The sequence below is a fragment of the Suricata suricatta genome, chromosome 1, assembly GCF_006229205.1.
Source record: "Suricata suricatta isolate VVHF042 chromosome 1, meerkat_22Aug2017_6uvM2_HiC, whole genome shotgun sequence".
In the NCBI taxonomy this organism is placed as follows: Eukaryota; Metazoa; Chordata; class Mammalia; order Carnivora; family Herpestidae; genus Suricata; species Suricata suricatta.
Genome location: NC_043700.1, coordinates 177373906 through 177397192, shown reverse-complemented (window position 1 = coordinate 177397192; position 23287 = coordinate 177373906). Strand labels below are relative to the sequence as shown.

Here is a 23287-nt window from a genome sequence, read left to right as displayed (position 1 = left end):
GGCTCAGTTGGTTAAGCATCTGCCTGCTGGCTTCGGCTCAGGTCATGATCTCACGGTTCGTGGGTTCAAGCCCCGCGTCGGGCTCTGTCTGAAGCCTGCTTCGGATTCTGTGTCTCCCTCTCTCTCTGACCCTCCACTGCTCATGCTCTATCTCTCTCAAAAAAAAAACATTCAAAATCTCTGATGAACAAAGATGTAAAAATCCTCAACAAAATATTAGCAAACCAAATAGAAGAATACATTAAAGAAATCATCTGCCACGATCAAGTAGGATTTATTCCTGAGATGTAAGCACGGTTAAATATTTGCAAATCAATCAACATGTTACATCACATCAACAAGAGAAAGGATAAACACCATATGATCATTACAATGGATAGTATAACATCCACTCAAGATAAAAACCCTCATAACCAAGTAGGTTTACAGGGACTATACCTCGACATAACAAAGGCCATATAGGAAAAACCCACAGCAAAACATCATACTCAATAGGTAAGAATGGAAAGCTTTTCCCCTAAGGTCAGGAACAAGACAAGGATGTCCATTCTCACCACTTTTTTCAACAAAGTCCTGGAAGTCCTGGCCGCAGCATTCGGACAACATAAAGAAATAAGAGCCATCCAAATTGGTAGGAAGAATAAATGTTTCATATTTGCAGATGACATGATACTATAGACAGAAAATCTGAAAGATTCCACAAAAAACTACTAGAACTGATAAATGAATTCAGTAAGGTCACAGGACACAAAATCAATTTATGCCCTGACTTTCTACACATGAAAAATGAAGTAGGAAAAATAGAAATTAAGAAAACAATCCCACTTACAATCACATCAAAAATAATAAAATATCTAGGCATAAACTTAAGTAAGGAGGTGAAAGACCTACAGTCTGAAAACTATAAAATACTGAAAGAAACTGAAGACAACACAAATGGAAAGATAGCCCATGCTCATGGATGGATAGAACAAATAGAGTTAAAATGTCCACACTACCCAAAGCAATCTGTAGATTTAATGCAATCTTTACCAAACTACCAACAGCATTTTTCACAGAACTAGAACAAACAATCCTAAGATATGAATGGAACCACAAAAGATCCCAAATAGACAAAGCAATCCAGAAAAGGAAGAACCAAACGCGAGGTATCACAATCCCAGATTTCAAGATGTACCACCAAACTGTAGTTATCAAAACTGTAGTACACTGGGACAAAAATAGATACAAACAACAATGGAACAGAATAGAGAGGCCAGAAATAAACCCACAATTATATGGTTGATTCATTTTCTACATAAGAGGCAAGAATATACAAAAAAGACAGTCTCTTCAACAAATGGTGTTCAGAGAACTGGACAGTCACATGCAAAAGAATGTAACTGGACCACTTTCTTAAACTATACAAAAAATTTTTTTTGAAATGGATTAAAAACCTAAATGTAAGGGGCACCTGGGTGGTTCAGTTGGTTAATTTTCTGACTTCGGCTCAGGTCATGATCTAATGGTTTGTAAGTTCGAGCCCCATTTCAAGCTCTGTGCTGACAGCTCTGTGCTTCAGACTCTGTGTCTCACTGTCTCTTTGCCCCTCCCCTACTGTGCTGTCTCTGTCTCTCAAATATAAATAAATGTAAAAAAAAAATTTTTTTTAACCTAAATGTAAGACCTGAAACCATAAAAATCCTAGAAGCACAGGAAGTAATTTCTGTGACATCAGTCATAGCAACATTTTTCTAGATACCTCTCCTCAGGCAAGAAAAACAAAGCAAAAATAAACTACAGGACTACATAAAAATAAAAAGCTCCTGCACAGGGGTGCCTGGGTGGCTCAGTGGGTTAAGTGACTCTTGATTTCAGCTCAGGTCATGATCTCACAATTGTGAGATCAAGCCCTGCAACTGGGCTCTGCAGTGGGCATGGAGCCTACTTAAGATGACCTTTCTCTCTCTCCCTCTGCTCCTGCCACTGCTCTCTCGTGTGCATACACTCTCTTAAAAAAACAAAACAAAACGAAAAAGCAAAGAAAAAAATCAACGAAACTAAGACAAGCTACTGAATAGGAGATATTTGCAAATGATAAATCAAATAAAGGGTAGTATCCAAAACATATATACAACTAATACAACTCAACACCAAAAAAACAAAGACTCCAATTAAAAATGGGTAGAAGACATGAATAGACATTTCTACAAAGAAGACATCCAGATGGCCAACAAACACATGAAAAGATGCTCAACATCACTTATCAGGGAAATGCAAATCAAAACCACAATGAGGTATCACCTCACATCTATCAGAATGGCTAAAATAAAAAACGCAAGAAACAATCAGCTTGGCGAGGAAATAGAAAAAGGAACACTTGTGGATTGTTGGTCGGAAGGCAAACTGGTGTAGCCACTGTGGAAAACTGAATAAGCATTTCTCAAAAAATTAAAAATAGCATGACCATATGACTCAGTAATTCCACCATGAAGGTTATTTACCCAAAATATGAATACGCTATTCAAAAAGATAGATATGCCTATATGTTTATTAGCGCATTATTTACAATAGCCAAATTATGGAAGCAGTCCCAAATGTCCACTAATAGGTTAATGGATAAAAAAGATGTGGTATGTGCATGTGTATATATGCATATATATCACATGATATACACATGGCTCAGGTTATGATTTCATGGCTTGTGAGTTCGAGCCCCACATCGGGCTGTGGTTTTATATTATATATATATATATGAATATACATATGTATATATATGTATACATGTATATTCATATATATATTAATATAAGAGACAAACCAAGGAACAGACTCTGAAGTACAAAGAACAAACTGATGGTTACCAGAGGGGAGGTTGGTGGGGGGCTGGTTGAAGTAGGTGAGGGGTTAAGAGTACACTTATCTTTATGAGCACTGAGTAATGTATACTAATATAAACTAATATAACACCGCACATTAACTATACTGGAACTAGCATTTTTAAAAATAATGCAACATGTTAAATAACTTAAAAAAGAGAGTTCCAGGAATGGACTCCAGTAAGAGGAAGGACCAGAGGTGGTTAAGGATCACAGTGTATCAATGACCAATGGTAACATTTGGATCAGAGCAGTTTTTATGCTCAGAATGGAATCTAAAGATCAGTACCTCAGCATGAACCTGAGGAAGTGTATCTGTCTGAGAACAAAGTAACAGCCAACAAAAGAGCCAACACTGAAGAATTCAGAGTAAGTGAATGTGAACCTGACTCATGTGGTTGTACTTCCTTTATATTCAAGGATAATGCATGTGCTGGGGGTGGGAAAAAAAAGGAATGATTAAGAAAATTAAACCCAGGGGCACCTGGGTGGCTCAGTCAGTTGAGCGTCCAACGTTAGCTCAGGTCATGATCTCATGGTTCATGAGTTCAAGCCCCACATTGGGCTCTGTGTTGACAGATCAGAGCCTGGAACCTTCTTTGGATTCTGTGTCTCCCTCTCCCTCTGTTTTTCCCTGCTCATACTCTGCCCCCCCCCTCACTCTCTCAAAAATAAATGAAACATTAAAAAAAAAAAATACAAAAAAAAAAGAAAATTAAACCCAAATATAAACCACTGAAAAACCACAAAAGTGACAGAACAATATTGAGAGGACCAAAGTGATAAGGCAAAGTAATTCAATTTAGAGAGAGCTTCTGAGGCATTTCCATTTCAAAAAACAAAAAAATTCCATGACATCTTTTCAAAAACTTGTCGCATTTAAAACTATGTTTATAAAATACATCAATCCAATCGAGCTTTGATATTATATGTCATAATCAGTGAAATTATGCCAGAGTCTGCTAATTGATTTACATATAATTCTCCTTAAAATACCCCCCCATTACAAATACAGTTAAAATAGAGCTACACGCTTCTCTTATAAAATATTAAAATGTATGGGGTGTGTGGGTGACTCAGTAGGTTAAACTTCTGACTTCGGCCCAGGTCGTGATATCACCGTCTGAGTCTGAGCCTGAGTCAAGCTCTGTGCTAACAGCTTGGAGCCTGGAGCCTGCTTCAGACTCTGTGTCTCCCTCTTTCTTTCTGTCCCTTCCCCGCTCATGTCTGTCTGTCTGTCTCTCTCTCAAAAATAAGCATTAAAAAAAAATGTGAGACTGACACAATGACAAACACCTATTTATTGTATTAAATACAAGCCTGAAATGTTAAGTAGATAGAACAGATTCCAAGAAATCACATTTTAGATGCTCAAAGTCCTGCTGGTGGTCTGACAATGAAAACGATGCTTTGGAGGGTTTTTTTAATTAAAAAAAAAAAGCAACAGTTGGGGGATATAAAATAAAGTAAGATCCCAAATGTCGAAGTTTATTCAAAATTGTTTTGAATCCCTAAGGTGGCTGTAAACAGTCTGTGTCTACATAGTCCTGGCTGAAAGGAATGTGGACGTGACGGTCTGCACGGATTTCCGCGGGGAAGCCCACCCCGCTACACGGTCGTCTCGTGTTTCCATAGCCCAGTCCTGATGTTACCGGTGCCATCTGCACCCAGCAAGGGGCCCTCCTGCCCATTGCTTTTGATTGGTCCATTCTGGATGGCCAAGTTGAGTCCATAAGACTTCTGCTGACTTTCAAGTTCAACTACAATTGGCTTCCTTAAGGCATCTTTTTTACTACTATTTGAAACAGGCTTTTCAAAATTTCTGCCGCTCTTGGGAAGTGTGCTGCAGCCGTCGCTGCTGTCGGGCTGGGGCGGGTTGTACTGTCTCTCTCGGTAGGCTAAATACGCCCTTCGACTCCTCGAGTGCCCTTCATTACTGCCCGGCCTGCTTTTCGGTAAGCCGTTCTGCACGCTGCCTTCCACGCTGGTCGGGACGTCATAGGCGTACTCCCTCAGGACCGTGAGCCTGCTTGCCCGGTGTCCTTTACTTCTGTTTTTATGATGGCGGCCTGGGTGCACATTTGTTCGACACTGAACCTCTAAAGGTGCCACGTGCATCTTGATATCATTGTCCACTGAATGTTCCGTCAAACTGTTATCCAGCTGAGGCGTGGAGTTCAAAGGCAGGGAATTGGGATGGCACTGAGCAGCCGCAGCCTGCAAGTTGGTTAACTTGCAGCCCTGGGAGGAGTTTTTGAAGCTCGATGTACTCTTGTTCGTGCATGAAGATTCTGCACTGCTGATGGCGCACTTGGGCCCCTCTCCGTTGGCGCCGCTAGAGCTGGGGGCCTGTACGTTAACCTGCACCGAGTAGGAGCTCCGCCCCGGGCAGCACGTCATGATCCACGCAAGTCTAACGTCCTCCCTATTGACGCAGTGGTGAACCACGATGAACGCACTGAGGCTCAAACACGTGGCTCCGAAAAAGAAGCTAAACACCAAGTCCAAGGGATAATACAAGGAAACAGCCAAGGCCCCGAACATCCACAAAGCGACATATAAGAGCAAGGTAAGACTGGCCCCCAAAAGTTGAGAATGGAAAGTGTGCTCGTTTTCCAACGCGGACGTCGAAATCAGAGACAGAGACAGGGAATCCTGATGATTGACTTCGCCGTTTTCATTGGCCGCCAGCCTCTGCTGCTCCTCCGTGGGCTCCTTCAGCTCGTATTTGCGCTCAGGGTGTCTTTTCAACTGAATAAATATGCTCAGGAAGTACATACAGTTCACAAACGCGATGAAGCTGGCAGGCCCGTAGAAGGCTCCCAAGGAGGGTTCCCACGCCATCCAGCAGCTAGGAAAGAAAACGGAAAACCAGTTCAGATGCTGCGTGGCAGCCACCTGTTCCAGGAACTGCAACAGAGTCAGAGCCTGGGAAATCACCCGAAGAGAAGCAACTGGGGTCATACGCAGAGAACACAAAACACTCACTAGGGTGCATTTGGCCGGCTGCCGTAATTCTTGATGTTCGCTGCCGCTGTTATACCACAAACTATGATGGGTATGCCACCGCCGATCAGGTAGAACCTGGAAGGAGGGATAGTGTGAACGTCAGCTCATCATTCCCATTTAGTAAGGTGCACCCACCCCAGTGTCTCGGCACTGCAATAGTCGTTCCTTAATGATTAAGTATTATTCCTATCCTGATAATAAACCGGAGATTAACTTTTGGAGCCTGCTTTGTTAACAATAACTTTTTAAAATGTTTTTAAATTTTTGTTTGGATAGATTCTTTTTTTTTTTTTGTAAGTAGGCTACTAAGTTTCCCACTTGAGGAAAGCTGGTCGGCTTCTGCCACCCTGTGGATAGGCAGAGGTACTGCAGGCAGGGTTTTAATTGATACGATTTTTTTCCACAGGAATTAAATGGCTTCCTTTAGATTCAGCTGGCGAACCAGGAAGAAGTTAGTCCCTTACAAAATGGACTTCAAGGTCTCGGCTGTGCCATACAGTTCACACAAAATATGTAATGACATTAATATTTATTAAAGTCTGGCTATGCCTGTGTGTGGCAGGACACCTCACTGCTGTGTATGCTGATCTGTAGTCGCTGAAGCAAGGAGCAAGTCACTGAGCTTAGGAAGGCTTTGCTTCATTCTGTGTCAGGCTGCCTGAAGACACAGACCCTTTCCTCTGCTGCCTTACTGCCACTTACATTGAACACGGTGTATGACAAGAGTTTATTAATATTGTGCTGTGGTCAACATCTGTTAGTGATGTCATCTACACAGTAACCCTCCTCTCTCTCTCACACCAGCCACAGAGGTTTTCAAAGGAAGCGCAGGTTAATTTGTCTTTATATTTTGTATTTTATTATTTTGGATTACTTTACAGTATTGTAATCACTTTTATATGAGTATTTTGGGGTTGTGGAACAAATCATCTGAGTTTCCATTGTTTCTTGTGGGGAAATTCGCTTTGATATACAAGTACTTTGGATTACAAGCATGCTTCCCGAATGAATGCTCGCAAACCAAGGTCTTGCTGTATTTAGAAGTTTTACTTAACATTTGGGGTTGTTGTTATTTTTTTTTCTCTCAGAATCTAACAATAGCAAGGAATGCTCCAGAGGATGGGATCCCCAAATCTCATAATCAAACACCATCTCTCAGTTCTTTTAACACAAGTGACGATCACATGTATAACCTGACTCCAGCCAAGCACTCCTGCTGTCCTTCCATCATCCAGGGGACCATTCGCCCCTGAATCCTGTATGTTCTCAAGTGTTCTCTTTCTGTTCTTCCCTTTACTTGCTACGGCCCATCTATTAAATATCAACATGGCCCCAGGACCATATTCTTTTAACTAACTTCTCCCTGGGGGATCTGGTTCATCATCAGCGTTTCAATGACGACACCTGGAAAATGTCTCCTGTCCTGCCTGTGAAATGCCAAGCACGTCTTCGTTGCTGAGCACCAGGTTTCCAAAAATGTACACTTCTCACAAAAAGTACTAGTGCACCTACCTCCCCTGTGCTTACCCTCCCCACCCCCATTCTACGTTTCCTGTATTATTTTCCCAGTTGACAGGACCACATGTGCCAGGTTCCCTCACTAAACGAGAGTGATTTGCAACCATTGTGGAATTCTCTCCCTCCCACACATTTTAAACCCGCTGGCCATCAATCCCAGAGAAGCTGCCTCAAGTGTCTTGAACACACACCCCCTCTCTTCTCCATGACGCTGTTCTGGTTTCACTCCTCATGGGGACCACCCCCTAATGACCACAGCAGAATTCCTTACTCTTAGGCTCTCCAATTTTTGCTCTATATTAATGTAAAGCTGTCCTTCTAAAAAGGTAACTAGTTGGGCCACAGCCTTAGGTAAGTCTTCAATGGCTGCCCACATTTTAACAAGGCTCCCCAAGGCCTGAAACGGAACTTTTACCCTGAATTCCGGCAACTCTCCACCACACGCTCTAGGTTCCGGCCAAACTGCATTTCTCAAGACTGCCTCATCTCACTCACCATGTAATCCTGCATCTGGAGTGTCCCCTCTCTCCTCTGCTCTAACTGCTAATGAAGGATCGTCACTAATGGTCAATACCTCCTAACAACCACCATCCTCCCAGATTAATGGCGCCTTTGTTTGCACTTCCGAAAGACCCAATCTCCGCCCACTGTGTGTTCTTAGAGGGCCCGCAGCTGGTTCTTCAGGTCGCAAACCCCTCAAAGGCAGGACAGCTTAAGTCCCTGGTCCAGTACCAGGTACACAGCCAGCATTCAACAAACTCAGTCACTCTCAGTCAACTTTTACTCATCCAGCATGATAATCCATTACTTTCTTCTTATAATTGGGAAGAAGGGTAGAACTCCAAAACGATGTTGTCTTTTGTAGGGAATAATTAAATTGAAACACACTAGTAGGTTAAAATCGCTGACATGGCCCCAAGGAAATAAAGTTAACACTTTCTTAAAGCTGACTAGATGAGCTTTGCACATTAAGGCACTTATTTATTCCCACTTTATAGATGAGATAGGGAGGCACAGAGAGGGGTACAGAACTTCACAAAGACTTGCAGCTAGAAGACTGTGCAGCCAGAACCCAAACCCAGGAAGCCCAGCTTCCAAGTCCATGATGTACTCCTTAAAACTTACTCAGCATTCTTTCGTCACAATGAAGCCTCAGCTAAATGAAACGTGTAAGGAACATTTACTATAACACAGTAAATGCAGATATTAAATACCTGAGCATTGGTCTTGGTGGAGGTGGTAGTTCATCAGGATCCTGGCATCTTTTAGCCTTTTTGGTGACTTGTTTATAGATATTCCGAGCCGTCACTCCCACCCATAGTGCTGTAGCAAGAGTGGAATAATGAAGAACTATTCCAACCTAGAAAGAAGATTGAAAAATATATGTAAGCTGAGAGAAAAAAGAAAATCCCCAGCTGTAGCTGCCACCAAGGTTTACCAAAAATAACTGGTAAGTAACTTTTGAGAATGTGACTCAAAACCAGTATGAAGTTATCGTCTGAAGATCATTTCCTTTGCCCACGAATGAAACACGGCACTCTAATGACGTGTGACTGAGAATTATGTCCCCTAACAAACGAGCCAACATTTGGATCTGGGGGCCCACACGCTACGTACAATTTATATCCAAGATAACCCATAATACACCACAAAATTGGCTTTTCAGTATCATTAAACCAGAGCTGTGTTTCTCAGGGATAACATGTTATAAATTAGAGTTCAGTTTCTGAGGCCCATGTTAAGGAGGACTGTAGGGCGCAAGGGTAACCAGAGGGTGAAAGTCACATACACAGAGAATAAGCTTCAGCGTGACAGAGTGGGCTCGTCCTAATTCAGAACTATTATACATGGCGACGGTAAGACAGCAAGGTCCTGCACTGGTGGTTAGGAGGGTGAGGTCTAGAATCAACAGCTTGTGCCTGTAAGGCCAGGACCACCCCTTACCCGCTGTGCTACCTTAGCAAAGTCCCAAAACATCTCAAGCACTGGTTTCTTTGCTGGTAAATGGAAAGAGACAGAAGAGTAGTGTGAGGCCAACTAAGAGAGCCTACATAAGGCATTCAGCACATTGCCTGGCACACAGCAAGTAATCAAGAAAAATGGCGTCTATATTTTTATTATTACCAACAAGCGCATGCTTTTAAGTCAGTAATGTCATCCATCTCTCTAAATTAATTTTTCTCATTTGAAGAGTGGGGAGATTATCACTAACCATCTCTAGCATTTCTGTAGGGACTATATGGGCACAACAATATTTAAGACACAATAGGTACCCATTTAATAGTGGATAACTGTAGTACATGCAATGGTCACAATAATTAAGTTTCTGTCTCAGAAGGGTGATGGAGAGTGTGTTCACCATGTGACCTGAGTGTGGAAACAACTGTAGTTAAAGATAAAATTCTAGGTGAGGCTGTAGACTGGGGCGAAGAAAGGCTTAAAATCCATTTTAAGAAAAACAAGTGTGTCACTGGAGCATCAAGGACATAATTCAGCTTTCTTATCTCCTCTATTTTAATCATTTCTTCTTAAAATTTTTTTTATGTTTTTTTATTTGAGAGACAGAGAGCGCACGAGCAGGGGAAGGTAAGAGAGAGAGGGAGACACAGAATCTGAAACAGGCTCCAGGCTCTGAGCTAGCTGTCAGCACAGAGCCCGATGTGGGGCTCGAACCCATGAACCATGAGATCATGACCTGAGTTGAAGCTGGACGCTTAACCGACTGAGCCACCCAGGTGCCCCAATCATTTCTTTTTAAACAATTATCACAGGTAAAATCCTATTACTGAAAACCTTCAAGAAAAATTTTTTCACCCTAAAAAGATGGCTCTCCAATCTCAAAATCGAACTGAGACATCACCAAACCAAGGTCAATAATAAAAGCATTTAGATCACTATCCAGAAATTTCAATGAGAACCAATGAGCGGCCAAAATCAAGCAAATGAAAACCAAGACTTATTTTGCAGGACAAAAATCAGGGTAGTCACTGGCCAGTGTGAACCTTGCACTGACTTGGGACAGGCCGGCTTGGCCAAACCAGAAAACTCAAAATGATTTTCTTCGTAAGGAGAAAAGTGCCTCCTTGGTTTCCATTAGTTTTACTGACTGTAAAAGAAAAATTTACAGAGGAAAGTAGAATGAAAAGCAGAAAATAAACCTTAAGCTATCTGGAGTCCACCAAATACTAGAAGTAAAAATAGTGTTCATGAATTTGGTGCATAGACACCAAAACAGTTGAGACAAATCAAAATGGTAGCCTTTACTAGAGCTGGAGTCTTCTCTGATGCGGAGGTCAGAAGAATGAGACAGAGCGTGAAATCAGTAAGTTTAAAAAAAAAAGGAGTAAAAACATTTTCAACACAGGAGGTGCAAGACGGAGCATTTTCTTGTTTTAGATCTAAGAGGGAAAACTCAACCTTTAGATTCTGAAGTGTTTTCTACAGCGTTTCAAAATTTCTAGAAGTATTTATTCATGCTTGAAATTACTGAAGCCTTCAGTCAAATATTACCAATAGTAGAATTTTAGGAGTCTGATGTCACCTAGTAACCATCATGTAAGCAAATATTCCACAAGACCAGAATAAAGGAGAAACTGAGAACTGGCAGAGTGGGTATTCCTAGCTTTTGGAATGGGGTACCTCCTACTGTATTCTCTATCAGACCCTCGAAATACAACCTCACTGTCAAACTTCATGCATTGGAAATGCATGTGGAAGGGAGCCTGGGTGGCTCAGCTGCCTGAGCATCCAACTTCAGCTCAGGTCATGATCTTGTGGTTCATGAGTTCGAGCCCTGAGTCTGGCTCTGTGCTGACAGCTCAGACCTGGAGTCTGCTTCGGATTCTGTGTTTCCTTCTCTCTCTGCCCTCCTCCCCTCAACTCATGCTTGCTTGCTCTCTCTCTCTCTCAAAAATAAATTAGCATTAAAAAAATTAAAAATACATGTGGAAAGTCTGTAAAGTTTGGGAATTAGTAATCTCATTCATAGGGCATGTAAATGATTAATGAGGTCACCTGACCTCAGGACATCAATTTCCAAAGCTGTAAAATAGATATAAAATAGTTACCCTAAAGAGTTGCACTTTAGGGGCACCTGAGTGACTCAGTCAGTTAGGTGTCTGACTCTTGATTTCAGCTTAGGTCATGATCACATGGTTCGTGAGTTCGAGCCCCGTGTCAGGCTCCGTGCTGACACTGCAGAGACTGTTTGGGATCCTCTCTCTCTTCCTCTCTCAAAATAAATTAAAAAAATAAAAACTCAAAAAAAAAAAAAGGAGCTGCACTTTATATATAGGCCACCTAACCACTCTCACAAACTAGAGACCAAACAGTTATAACAGACATATTTTTAACCAATAAACCTAAGATATTACCGCATGTAGAGCAAGTGTGCAAAAAATTATCTTTAATATTCATATAATCATGTATGAACACATACAAAATAATAATAGCTTCTACTAACGAATGCCTGCTATGTGCCAAAAAACAGATTAGACAATTTGTACGTGCTTCCGTTTATCCTCCTGGCGTCACCATTCACTAAGCGTTAGTAACCTTGAGGTGCAGTCAAGGACACTGGCTGAGGTCAGCTGGTCAGTGGCAGGCCTGCAAGGCAAACCCACACCGGTTGGTTTCCAAATCTCATGCCTCTTCCATTATGCCGTGTGGTCCTCACTGAACACTGAGACACAGTGTTGAGGGGGATGTCGCCCGAGTCAGACAGACAGGCATCCCTATCACGCCTCTGCCACCTAACAGCCCCAGTGATTTGGGGCAAGTTGTTTCAATCCCCCGAGATTCCATTTCTGTACCGATCAAGGAGATGAGGAAGAAGTACCTCCCAGGGTTAATGTGAAAGTTAAGATAACACATTTGCAGTAGCTGGCAGGTCGACTCTCTTAATATTCACTGATTAAATTTCCCCAATGCATTTCATGTGTCACTGCGGAAGAACTCTAGATAAGAGATACAAAAGGACACCAGAGAAGGTCAGCCGGCACTGGGCTTAATAGATTAAATCGTGGAACAGTGGAGCAACAAGAGGACTTAGGTAGGAGCCGGCCAATCTTTTCACCGCACAGCTAAGGAAACCAAGGACCAGAAAATTAATTGTCAAACAATTATCAGGCAGCACATCATGACCTAGAACCTTCCCGACCTGGAGACAACAGCCCTGGCTCCTCTGTCACTCGGTTTCTTATTCTCCTTCAGCTCCTTCTGCCAAAGAGGGTAAAAGGCTGTAGAACATCCCCAAGGCACCACTGGAAGGACCTACGACAGAGTGGGAAGGACCTGGCTAATGCCCGCGGCACCTTGAACAACCTCAACCAATCATGTGGGGAGGAAACTACATTAGGACCTGTTTTTGCCGTTCATAAAATATATAGATGAGCACCAACCAGGGAGGAAGAAACAGAAAACGACATTGGTCAGGTGCGCACATCAAACTGCACGGAAGATACATACACCTTAGGGTTCCATTTTAGAACCTTAGGGCTTCAGCTGGAAGAATCTTAATGACCATTTAAGTGAATTAGCTGAACCCATTGTTTTACAGAAGAAGCATTAAGCCCCTACTAGGTTAGGGGACTAGTCAGAGTGAGAACCTACCTAACAGTGGAGCCCCAGGCCAGGGCTGCACGACTTCTACCAACTCCCAATCGGCTGTCTCCTAACGGAACTATCAGGACAGCTAAGCAAAGCCAGTCACGCCTAAGTCAGAAGCAGCCAGAATGTCTTTCATAGAAGACGGGAAGAACATTGTAGAAACAGAAGAACACGACATATGAAAACATCTGAAGACTTGCCTTTCCCATTTTAAAAAGAAATAAATAAATCCTAAGTAATGGACCTTCAGCGTAGAGTGCCCAATACTCCGTGCAAATTCCTCTCCTTTTCTTTCTAGAAATGGTTTAACCTATCATTCAAGACAATGAAAGGCAGTCATCTTCACAGACTTCTTTCTGTTCATTTCCTTAGTGAAATAAATGTGTCTGCTCCGTGAAAACAATGAATACTTCTAGATAAAAGTGAGACTAATATTACCACCGTGTGCTGGGCACTCTCCCAAGAGCGCATGCTCAGGATGGCCCCAGGGTTGAGTGATTTCTACTATTAGTAAACAGTTCATTCACCCAATAAATATTTGCTAAGCATCCAGTATCACCTACTCTGGGTCAGGTCCTGTGCTGATCTCTGGATAAACATGGGTGAATCAAATCAGTGGGGTTCCTGCCCCTCCAGAGCGTCGAGTCCAGAGTCAGTGAACAGGTAAACACCAGTCAATTGCAAAGTTCCGGAGGCATCAGAAATGTAATAAGCACCACAGGATAGTGAGGGGGGAGAGGGGCAGTATCTCTCAGCTAACAGTAAAACTGAGACCTACCAACAGGGCGAAGAGAAATCAGAAGCAGGGAAGGACTGAGAAAACAGAAAGCCATCTTCTGTGCGTGGAATCAGTTGGCCTGAGAGCCCCATCACCTGACCTCTTGTAGGCTCCAATCAGGTCTGTTTCTCAGTGTGTACTAATGGCCTACGACAAAAATACTCTGCACAGTTGAGGGGTGACTTTGTCACGAGTGACAGCGGCAACAATAGCTACTATCTACTGAGCACTTTCTGTACACCAGGTACTCCTGGTTCCTTAATCCTCTCCAAGATTCTTACACGCACTCCTGTTTGATGTTGGAGGTCGGCTCTACCATACTGGAATAACGGCCAGCCTTAGGATCATGAGACATTCTAGTAGCTAGACCAAGCATGGCCTGCTTTTACTTAATTAGTTATTGTTTGGAAACATCTAAGAATCTATCTTGTCTAAGACAAAAGGTAAGACTTTGATCAAAACCTGTATCAAATCATATAAGCCCCTGCACCCCAGGTAATCATTATGCTATACCTTAGGTTTACCATCCCTTTGCCTTCCTTCCACAGCTGTACTGATTCTACATATTTCCATTAAAAGCGAGCTGTTCCATTTTAGTTACTTTTTTCTTTATAAAAAAAAAAAAGATGGCGAGGTGGATGATATTTACGGGCCTTAATTTTTTCATGTATATTCCTAAGACTTACTCATATTGTTACACTTTGTTGTAATTCATTATTTCTGACCACTGCATGATATCACAGTTTATTCATCCACTCTCTCACTGATGGGCATTTGGGTTGCTTCCAGGTTTTTTTCTATTGTGCAGTGCTATGAATATTCATGTGCACGCATATACTTCTACACACACACACACACACACACACACACACACACACACACACATGTCTGTTGCATACGGGCGAGCTCACTCTGATTCCAGGAGCGGGGTTGCTGGGTCCCAGGATATGTGCATGCATGTTTAACCTCAGACGGCAAAGCTTCCAGAATCATCCTACATCCCCACCCACAACGTATAAAACATGTGGACCCACATGTTCTTTACGACCTGGCGTTGTCAGGCTTGATTTCTGCTGACAGAAAAGGCAAAATGTTACCTTTGTCTTAATTTGCATCTCCATGACCACCCACGCTGCTAAGTGCCTGACTTAGCCTGACTCTGTGCATATATTCTCCTCTATGAAAAGCCTGTCCACTCTTGCCACTTTTTTTTAGTGTTTTTTTAAATATCTTTATTTTATTTTGAGAAACAGAGCAGAGAGCGAGTGGGGAGGGGCAGAGAGAGAGGGAGACACAGAATCTGAGCAGGCTCCAGGCTCTGAGCTGTCAGCACAGAGCCCGACGTGGGGCTCGAACCCACAAACTGTGAGATCATGACCTGCGCGAAGTTGGATGCTTAACCAACTGAGCCACCCAGGCGTCCCTCTCGCCACTTTTTCTACTGGGTTGTTTGGGACATTCTCATGGATTATAGTTTTAATGTATGTTTTATTCTACTGTGCTTTCAGTAGAATGTATTAAGAAGAGTGTCTTCCAGATATCATAGGATTTCACTCATGTGGAATTTGAGAAACTCACCAGATGATCATAGATGAAGGGAAGGAAAAATAAGATAAAGAGAGAGAGGGAGGCAAACCATAAGAGACTCTTAAGTACAGAGAACAAACTGAGGGTTGACTGGGATGGCCTCTATGGGTGATGGGCAGTGATGGGCAGTGAGGGGGGCACCTGTTGGGATGAGCACTGTGTAAGTGATGAATCATGGGAATCTACTCCTGAGGCCAAGACTACACTGCATGTTAACTAACTTGTGAGTAAAAAAAACCCCAAAAAACCAAAAAAGCCCCTAATAATAATAACTAAAAAAAAAAAAAAGAAGAACAGCATCTTCCAATTTGTTAGGTTGTCTTTCCACTTTCATTAATTAACAAAAGCTCTTATTTTTAATTCAGTTATAATTACCTCGCTTCTAGTTAATGCCTTTTAGTGTCCTAATTAAGAAATCCCTTATCCCAAGGACTGATATTTCCTAACATGGTTTTTAGCATTTTGGCTTGGCCATGGACGTTTCTAATCCACCCAGAGTTGACCCTTGGGTGCCCGTAATGTTTTCCCACATGGATTTTCCCAGCTCCTTTTTATTTTTGCACAGAGGTCTCTCGTTCCCCAGCTGCTGAGGCACACGACCTCGGTCTCGCACCGAAGTTCCACCCGGGTCTGCTGTGGAGTCCCTCTTCTGCGTGCACTGGTCTGTCTCCTTCTCCCACCACCAAATGCCACAGCCTTGATGACAAGAGCCTGGAAGTTCTGATGATCAGAAGGACAGTCTCCTGGCTCCACTCCTCCTTTGCGGAAAGGTCCTAGCTATTTCTATCTTCGCTCTTTTGCTTTTAATGTAAATTTAAAAACCATCTTATTGAGTTTCATAAAAAATTTTTATGTATATAATAATTTCAGAGGAATTGCCACTTCTGATAGTAACACTTGGGCCTTGTATATCTTTCCCTTTACTTAGGTGTTAATACTTGTCACAACTTTGCCAGTAAATCATGAACATCTTTTATTATCTCTTGGTACCCGATATTCTCTGATACCACATAAACGGCACTTTCACATTAATTAGGGTTTCTCAGAGTAGCATTTCTGCAAGCTAGCATCAAACTCCTGGCTAAACCTTCCCATTACTTCAAATAATTCATCTGTGAATTAATGTAGGATTTTTCGTATATAAATCACATAATCTGAGAACTCAATTATTAATCCCAATTTATGGGTGAGAAAACTGAGACACAGAGAAGTTAAACACTGAAATCACAGGGTATTACAGAGGTATCTGCACCGCCCACGTTCACTGTAACATTACTGACCACAGCCAAGAGACGGAAAGAACTTACTTGTCCATCCACAGATAAGTGGAGAAAGAAAATGTGGTGTGGCCAGACAATGGAATATTCAGCCTTTAAAAGGAGGGAAATCCCATCCCATGCTACAACATGGATGAACCTTGCCCGAGGACCTTACGCGAAGTGAAAGCAGCCAGTCAGTTGCAGAAGGAAGGATGCCACGTGAGTCCACCTGGACGAGGTACCTGAGTAGTCAGGCTCATAGAGACAGAAAGTAAAACAGAGGCCGCCGGGAGCTGGGAGGAGAGGGGAGTGCTGCTGTGTAATGGGTACAGTGCTTCAGCAACGCCAAGACAAAAGAGCTGTAGAAAAGAGTGTATCTTTTTTTCTGTGTTTTTTCCAATAAAACAACAGAGTTTTTGTTTTTTGGTTTTTGTGTTAGGTGTCCAACTTTGGCTCAGGTCCTGATCTCACAGTTTGTGAGTTCAAGCCCCACATCGGATCCTCTGTCCCTTTCTCTCTCGGCGCCCCCGCCCCCCGGCTTGTGCTCTGTGTCTCTCAAAATAAATAAATCCCGGCAGTCTGGACTCTTAATTACGACACGGCACCACCTGCTATCGTGCATATGGAAAACAATACGCAGATATAGGAAATACAGTGAGTTTTATGTCTATTCATGTTGAATCATTTTGATTTTTTAATACCTATCCTATAAGAATACTGTACTAAGCTTACATATAATACTTTATTTGAAGTTAAGAGTTGAATATTTAAAATTTTTTTTAATGTTTTATTTATTTTGGATACAGAGAGAGAGACAAAGCATGAGAGGGGGAGGGGCAGAGAGAGAAGAAGACACAGAACCCGAAGCAGGCTCCAGGCTCTGAGCTAGCTGTCAGCACAGAGCCTGACGTGGGGCTTGAACCCACGAACGTGAGATCTGACCTGAGCCGAAGCCGGAGGCTTAACTGACTGAGCCACCCAGGCGCCCCAAAAGTTGAATATTTTAAAACAGTTTTTTAATGTTTATTTGTATTTTGAGAGAGATAGGGTGGTGCAGAGAGAGACAGAGACTGAACCGGAAGCAGCTGCAGACTCCAAGCTGTCAGCACAGAGCCCGATGCGGAGCTCAAACCCATTAGCTACAAGATCATGACCTGAGCAAAAGTCGGATGCCTCGCTGACTAAGCCACCCAGATGCCCCCAAAGTTGAGTATTTTTAAATTTTTCATATTTACCACACCTAACAAGTTTCTGATTTTTATATTTTACAGTTAAATATTTTTTAAAGTCCTATTTTTTTTTCATAATTAGGTGACATAATTTTTAAAACTCTGTTAGAAAACACACTTTTCTGTCAGCTAAAGTCAGGGTCTTACAATTTTTTAAAATTAGATGTCTGCTATCATTACTGACATAACAAGCAGCACTGAATTCCCAAGGATGAAGAGGCATGTTCAACTGTGAACTAAGAGTTCAAAATCCAAAGTCTACCAGCAAAAGCTGTAAATGATGGACACTTGGCTTAACTTTCGTTAAAGGAGAAACAACCTGAAGAAGCATTTTTTCTTTTACAGTTAATAAAACATGAAATTACTTTCTAACGTCATTATGTTTTTTTCCCCATTTCGGCTTTGCATTCTGACTTACCGCTTGGCAGACACTGGCATTTCTGGTTTGGGTTACTCCTCCCACAAAGACCACACAGGTCAGGAAAATATGAAAGCACAAGTTCACAAGCATATGCCAGCCCTTGAGACTGATTCTAATCAAACTGTTAAATGAAAAAAGATACATTAATATTCAGCCATTTGAAGCAGGATTCTATGATATTCATCCACAAGTTGGCAATTCCAATGGCATAAAAGGCCAAATGTAAATGTTTTATGCTTAAACATTTTACTTAGAATAGATATACTATCACACACACAGGATTTGAGACATTTAACTCAATACAGTTTCTTAACATTTAACTTTATACACTAAAAAAGGCAAGTCATTTATGGAACTATTGCACCCGCTAAAGGCTAAACAAATTCTCCATCATAAGAAATATCAGGGCTCTGTTAGTTATGATGTCTTCTGACAGCCGGATTACTTGATTGCTTCCTAGATGTTTCCGCAAGGTGCCAAGCTCTACTTTTTCTGACCTACCAGGATAACGTGTCTAAATGCCCAGTGCATTTCTTTCTGGCCTTTCATAACAAAATGTTGAAATCTTTCTTTCTTTCTTTGTTTAACATCAAAATCCCCTTTCATTTCTTAACTAAATGTCAAGAAATGCCATATATGTCCAGCTTAAACAGGAAAATATATTCTGGCAAAAAAACCTCTCGTGAAGGGAATTTATGCTTAGCAAATCCCTCTAGTTCATTATTTCCTACCGTAAAATAAAAGTTTCTGTGGCTCTGCCTCCAATTAACAGAAACCATACCCCACACTTAAATGCCACAAACTTTCTTACAAATGCCATAATATAAAGAACATCACAACATGCGAAAAGTCATAAATCGCAATACCGCTGCAGTCGGTGCTGGAAGACAAGCCCCAGCTCTCCTCACCCACCCCCGACCCGTCCCTCCCGTGTCCTCTCCCAGACACACCCAGATACAAACAGACCGATGCTATCAGAGATGGATTTGCCATCGCATGCACCAAGTTCTTCTGTCTCCACCTGCATGAAATGAAGGCGGCTCAACGCACGCCCAAGGAATCACCCTTCTCTGGAGGGACAGCACAATGTCCAACTCCGTTTGGTCCTCATTCAATGTGAAATGACCTCCTCCAACTCAAAGCCCTCCATTCGCCAAGTTTCCTTTCTTACCTGTGATGGTACATGTAGCTGACGATGACTGCCAGGAGGCTCAAGAGAAGAATGACGGCAGTGGTATACACCACGGGGTGCAGTGGACTGGCTGCCTGGGGGTAGAGCTCAGACCCCGTCAGATCCTGGGGGGAGAAAGAAAGGGCCTTTCCAGGAGCAGTGTTCTGGACACTCTCCAGAGACTAAAACACTCTAACTTTTATTATGTCTTCATTTTATTCAAGGACCAATGCTTCATGCTCTTTCCTCACACCTCACTCTGCCTTCCTGACTCCCACTGTGTAAACTACTATGGTGTATGTACTTACGCTGTGTGTATACACACACACGCATACATACATACATACACACATACACACACACACATTGTTCTACGCCTGCTTTGCAAATCCTAAAACTGACTTTGCTACCAGGGTGACAGACGCAGCAGCCTTGTGAAAAGGCACAGCCCAGCAGTACCTCTAAGATGACCAAGCCTAAAGAAACCTTCCCAGCCGTCTGCAGGCAAGCTCAGCTCCAAGTCCAACACATACAAGTGGACTAAACACTGTGTAAGACACCAGGGACATAGTGGTAAGACACGATTCCTGTTCTTGAAGACATGCAAGACACAGGGGAGAGAGACGCACAATCAGATCACAACAATGTTGGAGGATGGTAAAGGCAACACGCTTTTGGGAGCAATGAGCTCGAAAATCAATACTGTAAACAACAGCAAGTCACTTATATAGCATTTATGATAATCCAGGCACTGTGCCAGCACTTTACATCATGTAACACTATGAGGTACGTGTATCAGTGGTCCCATTTTATAGTTTGAACAACTGAGGAACAGAGAGGTTAAATTCCGTGAGGATTAGGTCCAAGAGAACAAGGCAGACAGTGCTCCCACTAAGATGAAAACAGTAGACACGTTATGGCTTCCTTCCATATACAGGACAAAGTGGGCTAGGAAGGGACCTCCCACCCCGGTCATGGCCACCACGCCAGACAACCAGGATCGCAGAAGTCCAAGCTATAGAGTCACCAGATCCTGTCCCTAAATTATCCTTCTAAGCAGACTCTGGAGGCTACGAAATGACAGCAGGAGGCAGGAAGTAGTTCACGGGAAGCGCATCTTTAATCTGAAGGTGCCGGACACATCCAGAAAAGCTAGATGGAAAGGGGGCGAATTTTCCCACAGAAGAATGGGAAGTTGACACAATACAATTATGGATCTAAAAAGATCCTATCAGAACACCTCAACAAGCCCCTCGCCTTAACAAATGATGAGCAGAGGCCCACGGAGCCTGACAAAAATCACAGTTAATAGGAAACTGGAAATACAACAAGGGAAATTGAATTCCAGTCTAAGTTCTCCACTACGCTGTGATGAGCCTCAAACCTGCAATTCATCTATTTATTTGACAAACGTTAATTGGGAACCCGCCATGGCCAGGCACCATGCCAAGCACCGGGTATTCAGCGAAACGCAGCACAGAGTCCCAGCCCCCGGGAGCAGACAAGCTGTAAACTCAGTACCAGATGAGAGAAAACACGAGAGGAAAAGCCCTATCGCCGCAAAGTCTGAGCAATGCCCTTGGGAGATGCCCACAAGATTGGACAATGGCACAGGGCCTCGGCGTATTCACATTCTGCCACAAGTCCAGAATGTCGATGGAAAATTGAAAAACACACTGGTGCAATGAGGATCAGTTAGATGCTAGTAAAAGCAGACACGCTTCTTCTTCATTTGTACAGGAAGCTGCTGTTCCAGTGCACAATTACTAACTGAAGATAAGCGTTCAGTAGCTAGGATCTGGCCTCCAGACTCCTTCCGGGAACCACTCATCATACATTCCTCTAGGAAATGTTCCGGAACACGTTCACCACTTACTTGCTGGCTACGGGATTCTGGAGCGGTTAGCCCACTATACAGTGAAGGCACTGCCCATCACCGGGCAGGGCCAGGGCAGGAGCTGGGGGGACATGGGGGGACATGGGAACTGCCTTCCAGGGCCTTGTCGAGACTAACCACACAGACGGCTACATAATATCTAATGAAACAACCGACAAAGTGCCAATTCAGTTCTCAAAGTATATTGTGTATAATATTTACAACTAAACCAGCACTGCGGAGCCTGGTGAATCACTCTGTTAAGCATTCCACTCTAGATTTCAGCTCCGTTTGTGAGATCAAGCCCCCCACTCTGTGCTGACAGCTTGCAGTCTGGTTGGGAGTCTTTCTCTCTGCCTCTCCCCTGCTCAGGCATGCACATGCTCTCTCTCAAACAATTTTTAAATAAAATAAAAAAAGCAATTAGTGTATTTTTCAAAAGCCTAATATAACACAGTATAAGAAACAAACTAGAGGTTGAAATAAAGGACTAAGAGTCTTATAATTCCAAGTGACATCTAAAGAAAGGCACAGGTGCTACTGTCCTTTCTCCCAATCTCCCAGGGCACTGCTTCTATTAGAGCGTATTTATTTATCTTCAGAGAAAGAGAAAGAGAACACAGGAGTTAGGGGTATGGCTAGAGAGAGAGAATCCCAAGCAGACTCTGCACTGTCAGCTCAGAGCCCGACATGGGGCTCAAACTCACCAATAGCGAGATCATGACCTGATCTCACAACTTAACCGACTGAGCCACCCAAGCGCCCTCCTGGGGCATTTTTGATGGTCACAACGAACAGACCTGCTCAAATGGAAGAGAACTCCTGCTGAGACACTGACCAGGGACAGGGGTAAAGTGCCAGGCAGTAAACACTTAACTTTAGGCTGTGAGGGCCAAGAGGGAAACTGAGGCTTTTATGCAGGTACCTATTAACCACTTAATATATAACCATTTAAACCAAAGCAGCGGACTGGTCGGGGCCACCATGGTTTACAGACCTCAGGTATAAAGGAAACAAATGAGCTAAGAAAATCTCCTATCTTGGTGGCACTAAAATACGAGATTACAAGACTATTAAGACAACTGAGGAGATGAAAATAGCAGAGAAGTTAAATATCTAAGGCAACAAAATAGAAATCTGAATTAAAATTATTTTCAGTAATGTAAATAAGCTTTGTGATACTGCAAAGTCACAGAAAGATCAATAATACACTGTCCAAATATGACCACCAGGAGGCAACTGTGAGAAGAAAAGTAAAATGCGCATTTGCAAGTGTACAGAACAGACCATCAAAGTGATACTGGTCACTCTTCTTTATGGTACAAAGTTTAAGAAAATAATGGAGAAAGGAAGGGCCAAGTATAGCTTTTCACAGAAGTAACTTTGCCAATGCAGGCAGAGAGTATCCAAACACCTGAAGGTGTGCTGCCTGAAGAAAAAGAAAAAAGAAAGAAAAAAATCACAAAGATGCTTATTAAAGAGCCAAATAAATGGAAGAAGAGTTTCTGAAAATCTTTGTTAACCTGATAAAAAGTGATTCATATACTTTCATGTTACTCCTAGCCCAAGACTTACTAAATATAAAATCACTGGCAGTTTTAAATAATCCATTGTCATAGTATTAATAATAATTATCGGGACACCTTGTTGGTTCACGCGGTTAAGTGTCTGACTCTTGGTTTTAGTGCAAGTTGTGACCTCACAGTTTGTGAGTTCGAGCCCCACATCAGGCTCTGTGCTGGCAGGGTGGAGCTTGCTTGGGATTCTCTCTCCCTGTCTGCCCCTCCCCTGCTTGTGCTATCTCTGTCTCACTCAAATAAATAAAATTTAAAAAAGAAAAAAACAAAAGAATAACTATTAATCTGTAATTATGTAAACTCCCCATGATCTGAACAGTGGAAACAAGTGGAAAGAAAATGCCTCAGGGTATCCCGTTTGTCAGACTACAAAGAATTTTTTTTTTATTTTATTTTT

General features: G+C 42.5%; 1 protein-coding gene across 1 annotated transcript in view; it reads right to left on the bottom strand.

Annotated features, from left to right (window-relative positions):
• Nucleotides 1–4140: 4140 nt before the first annotated feature.
• Nucleotides 4141–23287, bottom strand: part of ADGRA3 (adhesion G protein-coupled receptor A3) — a 142474-nt gene continuing 123327 nt past the window's right edge. The window contains exons 16-20 of the mRNA XM_029952283.1: nt 19438–19562; nt 18264–18387; nt 8600–8745; nt 5847–5942; nt 4141–5709 (exon numbers count right to left, since the gene is read on the bottom strand). Of these exons, the coding sequence (XP_029808143.1) occupies nt 4467–5709; nt 5847–5942; nt 8600–8745; nt 18264–18387; nt 19438–19562 (1734 nt within the window). The 3' untranslated portion in view covers nt 4141–4466. The remainder of the gene's footprint in view (nt 5710–5846; nt 5943–8599; nt 8746–18263; nt 18388–19437; nt 19563–23287) is intronic.